This window comes from Oncorhynchus mykiss, chromosome 3, assembly GCF_013265735.2.
Source record: "Oncorhynchus mykiss isolate Arlee chromosome 3, USDA_OmykA_1.1, whole genome shotgun sequence".
Taxonomy (NCBI): Eukaryota; Metazoa; Chordata; class Actinopteri; order Salmoniformes; family Salmonidae; genus Oncorhynchus; species Oncorhynchus mykiss.
In genome coordinates this window covers 64,865,662-64,880,746 of record NC_048567.1, presented here as the reverse complement: position 1 = coordinate 64,880,746, position 15,085 = coordinate 64,865,662, and the positions used below count along the sequence as shown (strand labels likewise).

General features: G+C 45.5%; 1 protein-coding gene across 3 annotated transcripts in view; it reads left to right on the top strand.

Moving 5' to 3' along the window:
* Positions 1-15,085, top strand: part of LOC110520386 — a 28,962-nt gene that overhangs the window by 10,241 nt on the left and 3,636 nt on the right. For all 3 annotated transcript variants that reach the window (XM_021597666.2, XM_021597667.2, XM_036974918.1), the window contains 8 exons: positions 3,747-3,892; positions 9,787-9,868; positions 10,082-10,217; positions 10,346-10,548; positions 10,668-10,804; positions 12,915-13,056; positions 13,188-13,469; positions 13,653-14,927. In XM_021597666.2, the coding sequence (XP_021453341.2) occupies positions 3,747-3,892; positions 9,787-9,868; positions 10,082-10,217; positions 10,346-10,548; positions 10,668-10,804; positions 12,915-13,056; positions 13,188-13,469; positions 13,653-14,927 (2,403 nt within the window). The remainder of the gene's footprint in view (positions 1-3,746; positions 3,893-9,786; positions 9,869-10,081; positions 10,218-10,345; positions 10,549-10,667; positions 10,805-12,914; positions 13,057-13,187; positions 13,470-13,652; positions 14,928-15,085) is intronic.

Genomic DNA, 15,085 nt, shown 5'->3' with positions numbered 1-15,085 from the left:
CACATGTGTGGCTGTTTTATAAAAATCTGGGAATATTTGGCCAATAAATAATTTCTGGTTGGTCTCAGGGAATGGAAAATAGATAAGGGAGTCTTTTAAAACGGGACTGATTGAAGTAGTAGCAAATATGTTGAATTATGAAATTACCTTAAATGTTAAGGTACCTTACTTCGTCAGAAGCACGCATTTTGTAAGTAGTTAGGCCACCCTCCCCCGGGCACATCTTCACACTTGAATGTGATAAATAAAAGTATTATCTGAGGTTTTTTAATCCCGACTCCCGAAGTCCTCCTTGCTAGTTAGCGGGATTGAAACTGGTAGACAGTGGCCTTGTCTTCTGCCTGCGGAACAGAAATGCTGGAAAACAGTGCCCAACAGGCAGTGGCGAAGGACAGTCTACCGGTCGCTCCCGCAAGAACGTCAGGTTGGAGCGATAGTATGTGTTAGTTAGCGACACCGTGTTCTAGATTGCCCTCATCGTATTTAACAGAACTTTGGGGAAACAGTGCCTGATAGGCGGGGACGAAGGACACTGTTTACCGGTAGCACCCGCCTCCCACTAGAATAGCAGGCTGTGCTAGCTAACTAGGTACCACTGCTGCCTTGTTTCTGACGCTAAGCAGGGTTGGTCCTGGTCAGTTCCTGGATGGGAGACCAGTTGGAGGGCCAGTAGGAGGCACTCTTTCCTCTGGTCTAAAAGAATATGTGTAGGGTGCAGTCTTTCGGATGGGACGTTAAACGGGTGTCCCGACTCTCAGGTTATTAATGATCCCATGGCACTTATCGTAAGAGTAGGGGTGTTAACCCCGGTGTCCTGGCTAAATTCCCAATCTGGCCCTCAAACCATCACGGACACCTAATAATCCCCAGTTTACAATTGGCTCATTCACCCCCCCCCCTCCCCTGTAACTATTCCCCAGGTCGTTGCTGGGGAATACTTACCTGGTAAAATAACGGATAAATAAATAAAATAAAGTAGCGACACCATGTGTTTGTTAGCTAGCGCACATAGCTAGTTAGCACACGGTGTAGCCCCCGCCTGCTGTGTACCGGACTAGCTGGATAAACTAGCAGTGTCCTTTGTTCCAGCCTGCCGATCACCTGCTGTCGTTAACAGAACTGCGGCAAAACACTGCCGATCACCTGCTGTCGTTAACAGAACTGCGGGAAAGCAGTGCCCGACAGGCGGGGTGAAGGACACTGCCTATTGGTGTATGGCTAGCTACTGTTGTCGGGCCCTCTCCTTTTTCAGTGGAGTTTATCTGCGGCTGATATCCAACATTGTGCATTAACACCACGTACTGCACTGGAGCGCTCCCGCCTGTCCTATCTTAATAAACATGTACCAATATAAGTATAGAGGGGTTCCTGCAGATGCAGGGTCGCTCTGAACTGCAGGCTGCACTTGCACCCTTCTCCCAAGTTTTGCTGGAATTTAGCCCCAAAGTATTTGAGAAATGTAGTTGATTGATGATATGCATGTCTCATCTTGCGCTGCGCAGAATCAGATCTCAACGACTGGAAACGCGTAGTTGAGATCAGTCCCAATTTCAGCCCCTCGAAGAAAAATAAAATAATGCATTAAGGTGAGAAGTTGTGGGTGGGGGGAATTGCTCATAAATATTCGTTTAGGGGTGGGTAATTGTACCTGATCCCAACACTTTCTCAGTAAAGCATACTTACCATAAGTCCACTGGCACACTCATAATAAAATAATGGCCATCGCTTACAATGTGGTTCTGGACAGTTAGCTCACAGTGGTAAGGCGCTGAGTTCCTGAAATCTATTGCCACTTGCTGTGTAACATGCTGACCACAACGCCTGCAAAATAAATGTACACATGCATGTTATTCAATAATTTCATCCAAATTGCTCGTGTGTGTCAACAAGCATTTACATAACCAGGCGTTAAAATAGAATTTGGTTCTATTTTAGACGCACTTAGAATACGTGGACAACTACAAATACTTAGGTGTCTGGTTAGACTGTAAACTCTCCTTCCAGACCCATATCAAACATCTCCAATCCAAAGTTAAATCTAGAATTGGCTTCCTATTTCGCAACAAAGCATCCTTCACTCATGCTGCCAAACATACCCTTGTAGAACTGACCATCCTACCGATCCTCGACTTTGGCGATGTCATTTACAAAATAGCCTCCAATACCCTACTCAACAAATTGGATGCAGTCTATCACAGTGCAATCCGTTTTGTCACCAAAGCCCCATATACTACCCACCATTGCGACCTGTACGCTCTCGTTGGCTGGCCCTCGCTTCATACTCGTCGCCAAACCCACTGGCTCCATGTCATCTACAAGACCCTGCTAGGTAAAGTCCCCCCTTATCTCAGCTCGCTGGTCACCATTGCATCTCCCACCTGTAGCACACGCTCCAGCAGGTATATCTCTCTAGTCACCCCCAAAACCAATTCTTTCTTTGGCCGCCTCTCCTTCCAGTTCTCTGCTGCCAATGACTGGAACAAACTACAAAAATCTCTGAAACTGGAAACACTTATCTCCCTCACTAGCTTTAAGCACCAACTGTCAGAGCAGCTCACAGATTACTGCACCTGTACATAGCCCACCTATAATTTAGCCCAAACAACTACCTCTTTCCCTACTGTATTTAATTAATTTATTTATTTTGCTCCTTTGCACCCCCATTATTTGTATTTCTACTTTGCACATTCTCCCATTGCAAATCTACCATTCCAGTGTTTTACTTGCTATATTGTATCTACTTTGCCACCATGGCCTTTTTGCCTTTACCTCCCTTATCTCACCTCATTTGCTCACATCGTATATAGACTTGTTTATACTGTATTATTGACTGTATGTTTGTTTTACTCCATGTGTAACTCTGTGTCGTTGTATGTGTCGAACTGCTTTGCTTTATCTTGGCCAGGTCGCAATTGTTAATGAGAACTTGTTCTCAACTTGCCTACCTGGTTAAATAAAGGTGAAATAAAATAAATAAATGTTGCGCTGCAAGTCCCGCCTCTCCCATCTCAGTTGTTTTTAGGAGGATACACCCACGTGGGTGAATGACAGACGAATGAGGTCCACACTCCAGTCCAGTTGGTTGATGCAACTTAAAGTTGCTTGCCAAATGCCATATAAAATCCAAAGAAGACTGAACTAGGAGAGATTACTAGAAACTAACTAGAGCTGTGTTCGAATACTCATACTAACCCGCACTGATTATATAGTATGCTTATTGGTCATAGTATGGATGTAGTGAGTATGCCAAAAGTTCCCGCATACTAAATTTGCCAAAATATGAAGTATACACACATTCTTCAGGAAATGGACATGGCGTCACAACGTCAGTAGTCTAGTCAAAGAGAGGATCATGCAAAAAATATATTGGCTCACTCCACTTGCCAAAAACATTGACAAATAAGTTGCACTGTCACTTGATTTTATAGTAAGTATTGAGGTGGTACTACCCAGCACATCTAACGAGCAATGAAACCCAATTTGAGCTAGCTACTGTAAAACATTTCAGATGAGCAGCACTCTTCTCTGAAGCATTCCCTTGCCACATGGTCTAAAATCTAGATTGCTAGCCAGCTACACAAGTTTCGACTGCAGAGATGCTGAGATCTCTACAATACCTCACCTGAAAAAAGGTTTTAATATTTCAGAATTCAGAAACCACAACAACGCATGACATACGGATCCAATAATCTGCACTGGCCTGTGTATCTCAATCACAGCCCCTGTTTCTCTGTCTCCCTGTAAAGCTGGTAGAGGTGCACACAGGGAGATGGCAGGTGCCGCTGCCCCAGCTGAAGGTGCTGCGGACGGCTCTGACCTGCTTCACCAGAGCCACTGTTGCCTACCCCGATGACTGTCAGCACGTCAATTATGCTCTCAGCAGCTTGGCTTTGTAAGTACTTGTTTGGTTTTCATCATGTAATGCTGACCCACACTGTAGAAAGCTGACTTGAATATTCTTTCTACAATGCGCTATCCAGCACGACTGTTCTCTGAAAGTGTATATAATATACTCTAGGCAACCATAGACTTACCTAGAGTACCACTCTAACCACAATCCCATAATTACAAACAACCCCAGACAAAACAAACCACATAAATCCCCATGTCACACCCTGGCCTCACCAAAATACTAACGAAAACACAAAATACTAAGGCCAGGGCGTGACAGTACCCCCCCCAAAGGAGCGGACTCCCGGCCGCCACCTAAATCCATAGGGGAGGGTCTGGGTGGGCGTCTGTCCACGGTGGCGGCTCTGGCGCTGGACGTGGAGCCCATTCCAACATAGTCTCTGTCCACCTCCTTCGCGTCCCTTGATTGGCGACCCTCGCCGCCAACCCAGGCCTACTAACCCCAACAAAGGGCCCACCTGGACTGAGGGGTGCCTCACTACTGAGGAAGCTCAGGACTGAGGGGAAGCTCAGGACTGAGAGGAAGCTCAAGCAGGTTGATGGATCTGGCAGATCCTGGCTGGCTGGTGGTTCTGGCAGATACTGGCTGACTGGTGGTTCTGGCAGATCCTGGCTGACTGGTGGTTCTGGCAGATCCTGGCTGACTGGCGGTTCCGGCAGATCCTGGCTGACTGGCGGTTCCGGCGGATCCTGGCTGAATGGCGGATCCTGGCTGAATGGCGGCTCCTGGCTGACTGGCGGCTCCTGGCTGACTGGCGGCTCTGGCGGATCCTGGCAGACTGGCGGCTGACTGGCTGACTGGCTGGCTGACTGGCGGCTCCTGGCTGACTGGCGGCTCCTGGCTGACTGGCGGCTCCTGGCTGACTGGCGGCACTGGCGGCTCCTGGCTGACTGGCGGCACTGGCGGCACCTGGCTGACTGGCGGCACTGGCGGCACCTGGCTGACTGGCGGCTCCTGGCTGACTGGCGGCTCCTGGCTGACTGGCGGCTCCTGGCTGACTGGCGGCCCCTTGCAGACGGGCGGCGCTGGGCAGACGGGTGGCGCTGGGCGGCGCTGGGCAGACGGGTGGCACTGGCGGCGCTGGGCAGACGGGCGGCTCCGGCAACGCTGGAGAGGAGGTAGGCTCTGGCAGCGCTGGGCAGACGGACCGCTCAGGCGGCGCCTCTGGAATGAGGGGCTCTGGCGCCTCTGGACTGAGTGGCGCTGGTGCCTCTGGACTGGGGGGCGGAAACTCTGGTAGCGTCGGACAGGCGGGAGCACCTGTGTTGATGGGACGGAGAGACAGCCTGGTGCGGGGTGCCGGCACTGGTGGTACCGGGCTGAGGACACGCACCTCAGGGCGAATGCCTTGCCTACTATGCCAAACCAACAGCCTTCTCTCTACTCTGTCCAATATATCCTCAACACTCTCAGACTCAGCACTCAGCTTCGCCGACAGCTCCAAATCCATCCATGGCTCCTTACAGTAAACAGGGGGAGTTGGCTCAGGTCTGACTCTGCCACACTCTCCCTGTGCCCGCCACTCGGGCTTCCAGCCGCTCTGCCATGCTAGCTCCTCATGCTGCTGCTTTTGCTGCTGCTGCTGTTGCTCCTGCTGCACCTGTCGCTTCTCCTGCTGCCTCTGTTTACCACGCCGCTTGGTCCTTGGTTGGTGGGTGATTCTGTAACGGTTTTCTTCTGGTGAAAGAGAGGCGGACCAAAATGCAGCGTGGTTAGTTTTGTACATCTTTAATAAAGATGAAAGTACAACAATCTACAAAACAAGAAACGTGAAAAAAACGAAACAGTCCTATCTGGTGCCACAAAGACAGGAACAATCACCCACAAGAGACCTAAAGAATATGGCTGCCTAAATATGGTTCCCAATCAGAGACAACGATAAACACCTGCCTCTGATTGAGAACCACTCTAGGCAACCATAGACTTACCTAGAGTACTACTCTAACCACAATCCCATAATTACAAACAACCCCAGACAAAACAAACCACATAAATCCCCATGTCACACCCTGGCCTCAAAAAAATACTAACGAAAACACAGAATATATATATATGTATGTATGTATGTATATATGTATGTGTGTGTATATATACACCGTTTTTTTACAGACATATTATTTCACTTATAATTCACTGTATCACAATTCCAGTGGGTCAGAAGTTTACATTCACTAAGTTGACTGTGCATTTAAACAACTTGGAAAATTCCAGAAAATGGTGTCATGGCTTTAGAAGCTTCTGATAGGCTTATTGACATCATTAGAGTCAATTGGAGGTGTACGTGTGGATGTATTTCAAGGCCTACCTTCAAACTCAGTGCCTCTTTGTTTGACATCATGGGAAAGTAAAAAGAAATCATCCAAGACCTCAGAAAAACGCCTGAAGGTACCACGTTCATCTGTACAAACAATAGTACGTAAGTATAAACACCATGGGACCTCGCAGCCGTCATACTGCTCAGGAAGGAGACATGTTCTGTCTCCTAGAGATTAATGCACTTTGGTGCAGAAAGTGGAAATCAATCCCAGAACAACAGCAAAGGACCCTGTGTAGATGCTAGAGGAAACCGGTACAAAAGTATCTATATCCACAGTAAAACGAGTCCTATATCGACATAACCTGAAAGGCCGCTCAGCAAGGAAGAAGCCACTGCTCCAAAACCACCATAAAAAAGCCTGACTACAGTTTGCAACTGCACATGGGGACAAAGATTGCACTTTTTGGAGAAATGTCTTCTGGTCTGATGAAACAAAAATAGAACTGTTTGGCCATAATAACCATCGTTATGTTTGGAGGAAAAGGGGGAGGCTTGCAAGCCGAAGAACACCATCCCAAACGTGAAGCATGGGGGTGGCAGCATCATGTTCTGGTGGTGCTTTGCTTCAGGAGGGACTGGTGCACTTCACAAAATAGATGGCATCATGAGGTAGGAGAATTATGTGGATATATTGAAGCAACATCTCAAGACATCAGTCAGGAAGTTAAAGCTTAAAGATCCTTACATGGAACCCAAACCGGCTGCGCGCATACATTTATTTTGTCCCCCCACACCAAACGCGATCACGACACTCAGGTTAAAATATCAAAAGAAACTCTGAACCAATTACATTAATATGGAGACAAGTCGAAAAGCATTCAACCTTTATGGTAATTTAGCTAGCTAGCTTGCACTTGCTAGCTAAGTTATCCTATTTAGCTAGCTTGCTGTTGCTAGCTAATTTGTCCTGGGATATAAACATTGAGTTGTTATTTTACCTGAAATGCACAAGGTCCTCTACTCCGGCAATTAATCCACACATAAAACAGTCAACCAAATTGTCTCTAGTCATCTCTCTTCCTTCCAGGCTTTTTCTTCTCTTGACTTTATATTGCAATTGGCAACTTTCATAAATTAGGTGCATTACCGCCACTGACCTTGTTTGTCTTTCAGTCACCCACGTGGGTATAACCAATGAGGAGATGGCACGTGGGTACCTGCTTCTATAAACCAATGAGGAGATGGGAGAGGCAGGACTTGCAGCGCAATCTGCGTCAGAAATGAACTGATTTCTATTTTAGCCCTTGGCAACGCAGACACTCGTTGGCGCGCACAATAATTGAATAACATAGATTTCTACATTTATTTTGCAATGCTTGCGCACACGACACGAGCGGTGTGGTCAGCCTGTAACTGACCTAAGACAGTGATTTTTTTACTGGGATTAAATGTCAGGAATTGTGAACAACTGAGTTTAAATGTATTTGGCTAAGGTGTATGTAAACTTCCAACTTCAACTGTGTGTATATATAGATAGTACCAGTCAAAAGTTTGGACACACCTACTCATTCAAGGGTTTTTCTTTATTTGGACTATTTTCTACATTGTAGAATAACAGTGAAGGCATCAAAACTATGAAATAACACATATGGAATCATGTAGTAACCAAAAAAAGTGTTAAACAAATCAAAATATATTTTGTATTTGCGATTCTTCAAAGTAGCCACCATTCTCCTTGATGACAGCTTTGCACATCCTTGGCATTCTCTCAAGCAGCTTCACCTGTATTGCTTTTCCAACAGTCTTGAAGAGTTCCCACATATGCTGAGCACTTGTTGGCTGCTTTTCCTTCTCTCTGCGGTCCAACTCATTCCAAACCATCTCAATTGGGTTGAGGTCGGGTGATTGTGGAGGCCAGGTCATCTGATGCAGCACCATCACTCTCCTTCTTGGTCAAATAGCCCTTACGCAGCTTGGAGGTGTGTTTTGGGTAATTGTCCTGTTGAAATACAAATGATTGTCCCAGTAAGCACAAATCAGATGGGATGGCGTATCGCTGTGGTAGCCATGCAGATTAAGTGTGCCTTGTATTCTAAATATATCACTGACAGTGTCACCAGCAAAGCAACCCCACACCATCACACCACCTCCTCCATGCTTCATGGTGGAAACCACACATGCGGAGATCATCTGTTCACCTATTCTGGTGCTCACAAAGACACGGCGGTTGGAACCCAAAATCTCAAATTTGGGCTCATGAGACCAAAGTACAGATTTCCACCGGTCTAATTGTCCATTGCTCGTGTTTCTTGGCCCAAGGAAGTCTCTTCTTCTTATTGGTGTCCTTTAGTAGTGGTTTCTTTGCAGCAATTTGACCATGAAGCACTGATTCACGCAGTCCCCTCTGAACAGTTGATGTTGAGATGTGTCTGTTACTTAAACTCTGTGAAGCATTTATTTGGGCTGCAATTTCTGGGGCTGGTTACTCTAATGAACTTATCCTCTGCAGCAGAGGTAACTCTGGGTCTTCCTTTCCTGTGGCGGTCCTCATGAGAGCCAGTTTTGTCATAGCGCTTGATGGTTTTTGCGACTGCACTTGAAGAAACTTTAAAAGTTCTTGATATTTTCCAGATTGACTGATCTTCATGTCTTAATGTAATAATGGACTGTTGTTTCTCTTTGCTTATTTGAGTTGTTCTTGACAATATGGACTTGGTCTTTTACCAAATAGGGCTATCTTCTCTATACCACCCATCCCATGTCACAACACAACTGATTGGCTCAAACGCATTAAGAAGGAAAGAAATTCCACAAATGAACTTTTAACAAGGCACACCTGTTAATTAAAATGCATTCCAGGTGACTACCTCATGAAGCTGGTTGAGAGAATGCCAAGAGTGTGCAAAGCTGTCATCAAGGCAAAGGGTGACTTTTTGAAGAATCGCAAATATAAAAATATTTTGATTTGTTAAAGACAATTTTGTTTTGTTTATGACATGATTCCATATGTGTTATTTCATAGTTTTGATGTCTTCACTATTATTCTACATTGTAGAAAAAAGTTAAAATATAGAAAACCCAGGAATGAGTAGGTGTGTCTAAACTTTTGACTGATACTGTGTGTGTATATATAGTTCCAGAAGCACAACCATCTCTGCAGCACTCCACCAATCAGGCATTTATGGTAGAGTTGCCAGACGTAAGCCACTCCTCAGTAAAAAGCACATGACAGCCCACTTGGAGGCACGTAAAGGACTCTCAGACTACAGGAAACAAGATTCTCTGGTCTAATGAAACCAATATTGAACACTTTGGCCTAAATGCCAAGCGTCACGTCTGGAGGAAACCTCTCATAGCAAAGGGTTTGAATACTTATGTAAATAAAGTATCTGTTTTTAAATGCAATTCATTTGGAAAAATGTCTAAAAACCTGTTTTCGCTTTGTCATTATGGGGTATTGTGTGTAGATTGAGTAAAAAAATGTATTTAATCAAATTTAGATTAATGCTGTAACTTAACAAAATGTGGAAAAAGGGAAGGGATCTGAATACTTTCCAAATGCACTATGTGTGTGTGTGTGTGTGTGTGTGTGTGTGTGTGTAAATGTAATTTTCAGGAGCTTCTTTGAGCTGATGTTGTTCTTCGGGAAAGAGGAGTTCCTAGAAGCCCCCCTGAGGGACATATTAGCCTCTTTTCAGGTGAGGCAAAAAAAGTGTTATGTTTTTATTCTCACTGAGTGCAATCATCATGATGATCCATGTAAACAGTGTTAATGTGAGTCCCATTTCCTCCTCTTTGACCCTGAAGAAGGCACAGTGATGCCGAAACGTTGGTGATTTGCCCAATAAATTACTGTGAGTTTTTATATAGAGTGTGTGACTATCTTTAATTGTTTTATTACTCCTCTGTAGGCCTGTCATCGCCGCCTGCTGAGACACAGGAACGTGTACCTGCTGCAGGTGAGGCAGATCATCAAAGATGGCGGTCCCTGGGAGAGACCCGCTCTGCAATCCATCCTGAAAGACACAGCCCTCACACAGACAGAAGGTACATATACATTCTCTCTTTGTTTTTTTGTTTGTGAGGTTCCTATGTATTTCTTATTGTCTTTTATCTCCTCTCCCCCTTTTCCTTTTTTCCTCTATTCCTTCTCCCACTCTCTCTCCCTGTTAAAGTGGAGAAGTATTTGAGCTCAGAGAAGCCAATGTTCTTTGAGCTGCGTGTGCGGTACCTGCAGGCCTGTGAGCGCGTGCAGGAGGCCATGGCCCTGGCTAAGTGCTGCCTGGAGCACCCAGAGGTGTGGAGGCACCTGTTCTTCCACCAGGCCTACCTCACATGCCTGTACAAGGCTTCACTACATCAACACCTGCACGAAGAGGTACAGCAACCATCTATAACTACCTTTCACTCTATCTTTAGACAGTCTCTCTAATCAGAGTAGGTTGATGGACAATGAGCATCATCAGCATGGACTCATGGTTTTGTTTCCTCCCTCAGATGGCTGAGATAGATGGCAGAGATGCAGTAGAGATAATCTGTAATGCAGAGAGCCAGGAGAAAGATGAGCTGCTGCTGTCTCTGTGCAAAGCCTTCCTCAGCCAACGGCTACACAACGGAGACATGTACTACATCTGGTCAGTAACACTGTGATATATAGACTTCATGTACTACATATGGTCAGTAACACTGTGATATATATACTTCATGTACTCCATCTAGTCAGTAACACTGTGATATATATACTTCATGTACTACATATGGTCAGTAACACTGTGATATATATACTTCATGTACTACATCTGGTCAGTAACACTGTGATGTATACTTCATGTACTCCATCTAGTCAGTAACACTGTGATATATATATACTTCATGTACTACATATGGTCAGTAACACTGTGATATATATACTTCATGTACTCCATCTAGTCAGTAACACTGTGATATATATACTTCATGTACTACATATGGTCAGTAACACTGTGATATATATACTTCATGTACTACATCTGGTCAGTAACACTGTGATGTATACTTCATGTACTCCATCTAGTCAGTAACACTGTGATATATATACTTCATGTACTACATATGGTCAGTAACACTGTGATATATATACTTCATGTACTCCATCTAGTCAGTAACACTGTGATGTATACTTCATGTACAGTCGTGGCCAAAAGTTTTGAGAATTACACAAATATTAATTTCCATAAAGTTTGCTGCTTCAGTGTCTTTAGATATTTTTGTCAGATGTTACTATGGAATACTGAAGTATAATTACAAGCATTTCATAAGCTGTTATTGACAATTACATTAAGTTTATGCAAAGAGTCAATATATGCAGTGTTGACCCTTCTTTTTCAAGACCTCTGCAATCCGCCCTGGCATGCTGTCAATTATCTTCTGTGCCACATCCTGACTGATGGCAGCCCATTCTTGCATAATCAATGCTTGGAGTTTGTCAGAATTTGTGGGCTTTTGTTTGTCCACCCGTCTCTTGAGGATTGACCACAAGTTCTCAATGGGATTCAGGTCTGGGGAGTTTCCTGACCATGGACCCAAAATATTGATGTTTTGTTCCCCGAGCCACGTAGTTATCACTTTTGCCTTATGGCAAGGTGCTCCATCATGCTGGAAAAGGCATTGTTTGTCACCAAACTGTTCCTGGATAGTTGGGAGAAGTTGCTCCCGGAGGATGTGTTGGTACCATTCTTTATTCATGGCTGTGTTCTGAGAAGCAACCCCACACATGAATGGTCTCAGGATGCTTTACTGTTGGCACACAGGACTGATGGTAGCGCTCACCTTGTCTTCTCCGGACAAGCGTTTTTCCGGATGCCCCAAACAATCAGTAAGGGGATTTATCAGAGAAAATGACTTTTCCCCAGTCCTCAGCAGTCCAATCCCTGTAACTTTTGCAGAATATCAGTCTGTCCCTGATGTTTTTTTCTGTAGAGAAGTGACTTCTTTGCTGCCCTTCTTGACACCAGGCCATCCTCCAAAAGTCTTCGCCTCACTGTGTGTGCACTCACACCTGCCTGCTGCCATTCCTGAGCAAGCTCTGTACTGGTGGTGCCCCAATCCCGCAGCTGAATCAACTTTAGGAGAGCGTCCTGGTGCTTGCTGGACCTTCTTGGGCGCCCTGAAGCCTTCTTCACAACAATTGAACCGCTCTCCTTGAAGTTCTTGATGTTTCGATAAATGGTTGATTTTAGGTGCAATCTTACTGGCAGCACTATCCTTGCCTGTGAAGCCCTTTTTGTGCAAAGCAATGAGAACGGCACGTGTTTCCTTGCAGGTAACCATGTTTGACAGAGGAAGAACAATGATTCCAAGCACCACCCTCCTTTTGAAGCTTCCAGTCTGTTATTTGAACTCAATCAGCATGACAGAGTGATCTCCAGCCTTGCCCTCGTCAACACTCACACCTGTGTTATTGAGAGAATCACTGACATGATGTCAGCTGGTCCTTTTGTGGCAGGGCTGAAATGCAGTGGAAATGTTTTTGGGGGATTCAGTTCATTTGCATGGCAAAGAGGGACTTTGCAATTAATTGCAATTCATCTGATCACTCTTCATAACATTCTGGAGTATATGCAAATTGCCATCATACAAACTGAGGTCGCAGACTTTGTGAAAATTAATATTTGTTTCATTCTCAAAACTTTTGGCCACGACTGTACTAAATCTGGTCAGTAATAATACAGTACTGTAACATAATAGAATGTTGCGTTCATACAGGGATCTGGTGTTCTTGTGGAGCAGACTGTACCTCAGGGCCCATCCCTCTAAGCAGGGATTCCTGTCTGAGTGTCGCCAGCTGATGCTCTCCGCCATCAACGCCAGCGCCATCTTCCCCTTCATCAAAGTCATCACAGCAGAGGTGGGTGTACAGCCAAACACCAACAAATCTGACACTCTTGTTTGCTTAGTTTACCCTGACTTAGAAATCAACTTTGTTGTTCTGCTATTTACATAATTAAATGTAAAACTTTGTTCCTATTTCTTTGCCAGATGGGTAGTGAGGGAGTGCCCTTGTGTGTGGAGCTTTGTGCTACAGCGTTACAGACAGACCTCCAGTCTGACCCTGTAACACGCTGTCTACTGTGTAAGACCATCGCCTTCCTGCTCCCCAGGGACCTGGAGGTATGTCGCCTCTGTGCCCTGCTGGCGTTCTGTCTGGAACGTAGCATGGAGGCCTACAAGACCATGTATCTGCTCTACACATACCCCGATGAGGAGCCACACCCCCAGCACACCCATGTCAGAACCAACATCCGCTTCTATATCCTACAGGTCAGAGACGGGCACCGGGGAGTACGTTTGTCAAAAGTGTATTTCATTGTACAGTATGGCATTTGAAAGCCCATTGGGCTATGTATTTTTTTTCTATGTAAGAAAATGTTGGATTTCCTCATTGAGGATACATGTTGTAATAATAATGTAATACTTAGAATTGAAAACTCTGTCCTGGTCCAGGTGCTGAAGGAAGGTCTGTTCTTTGACCCAGAGTTCTGGAATCTGCTGACCCTGAGAACCCACTGTCTGGAGCTGATGACTGACAAGGCCATGAGGGATGCTCTAAACGAGCTGAAGGAGGAAGAGGAGTTGGAGCAGGTGGAGGAGGAGTGGATACCAAGCTACTGGATGGAGGAGGAGACATGCAGAATACACACAGATGCCTCCCACCTCCACCCACACACTAACACAGCACTGGAGAGCTCTGACACTGTAGGTCAGGAACCCGAAGAGGTATTGAATGGGGATGCTTCTGAGTCACAGACAGAGGACTTCCCTGTGAGGAGGAGGAGGAGGAGGAAGAGGAGGTGGAGGAGAAGAAAGTGTAGGTCAGATATTGAGTATGCTGACGACCCAGACATTAAGTACTCCCTCATTCACAATCTCAGTTCTGAAAGCTCCACCAAGCTACCGGCCAATCGGCAGAGAGAATACCTGGCCAGACATGTGAAGAACAAGATCCTGAAGAGACGCAACAGGAAACCAAGATGGCTGCTCCTGGAGATGACCAGACAGACGGAGAACATATCCCCAGGGGGAATGAGGGAGAAGCGACGGGAGGGAATGAGAGGAGAGGATAAGAGACAGGGAGGGGAGGGGAAAGAGAGGGGGCATGAAAAGGAAAATAAGAGAGAGATGAGGCAGGGAAGGGAGAGTAAGAGACCTTACCGTCGGACTATATCTGGCATGGAGCTGTCCTTCCCTGAAAATGAAGTGCCTGTTGACCGGGAAGTGGTAGAGAGTCATCTAGAACCCAGTGTTCGTATTAAACAACAGCACAGTGAGTCTGAGAAATATGTTAACATGGGACTGCCTAATGGTGTATATGGTGAGAGACCGTTTAAGTATAAACCAGAGTCAGACGTGGAGACTTTGGCGGTGGAGACTTCGGCGGTGGAGACTTTGGAGGTGGAACCTTTAAAAGTGGAGCCTTCAGAGGTAGACCCTTCAGATGCAAAGCCTTTAGACTCCAAACGTTCAGTAGTAGAGCCTTCTGACATAGAGCCTTCTGACATAGAGCCTTTAGAAGTAGAGCCTTTAGACGTGAAGGTTTTAGAAGGTCCCAGTGAGCAAACTGACCCAGAGTTGGATGGTCCAGCCTTGGAGATGGAGGAGTGTCCACTGAAACTGTTCCACATCTACGCCAAACTTTCCAAAGGGACAGCTGCTAAGGAACTACTTTCTAGAGAAAGTGAATTCACAGTGACAGAGGCGGGACCAGACTCAAACACTCAGGTTAGTGTTATCTGGAGAGAAAAAAATCTAGTGATTCATTCATCTATGATGTTAATCTATAATGTATTTTTAACCTTCCTCCAGAGTTATTTTAGTGTTTATCTAGTACACCCGGTACTGTGAATATCACCTCTCCACTTTGACAGCATAACAGCTTG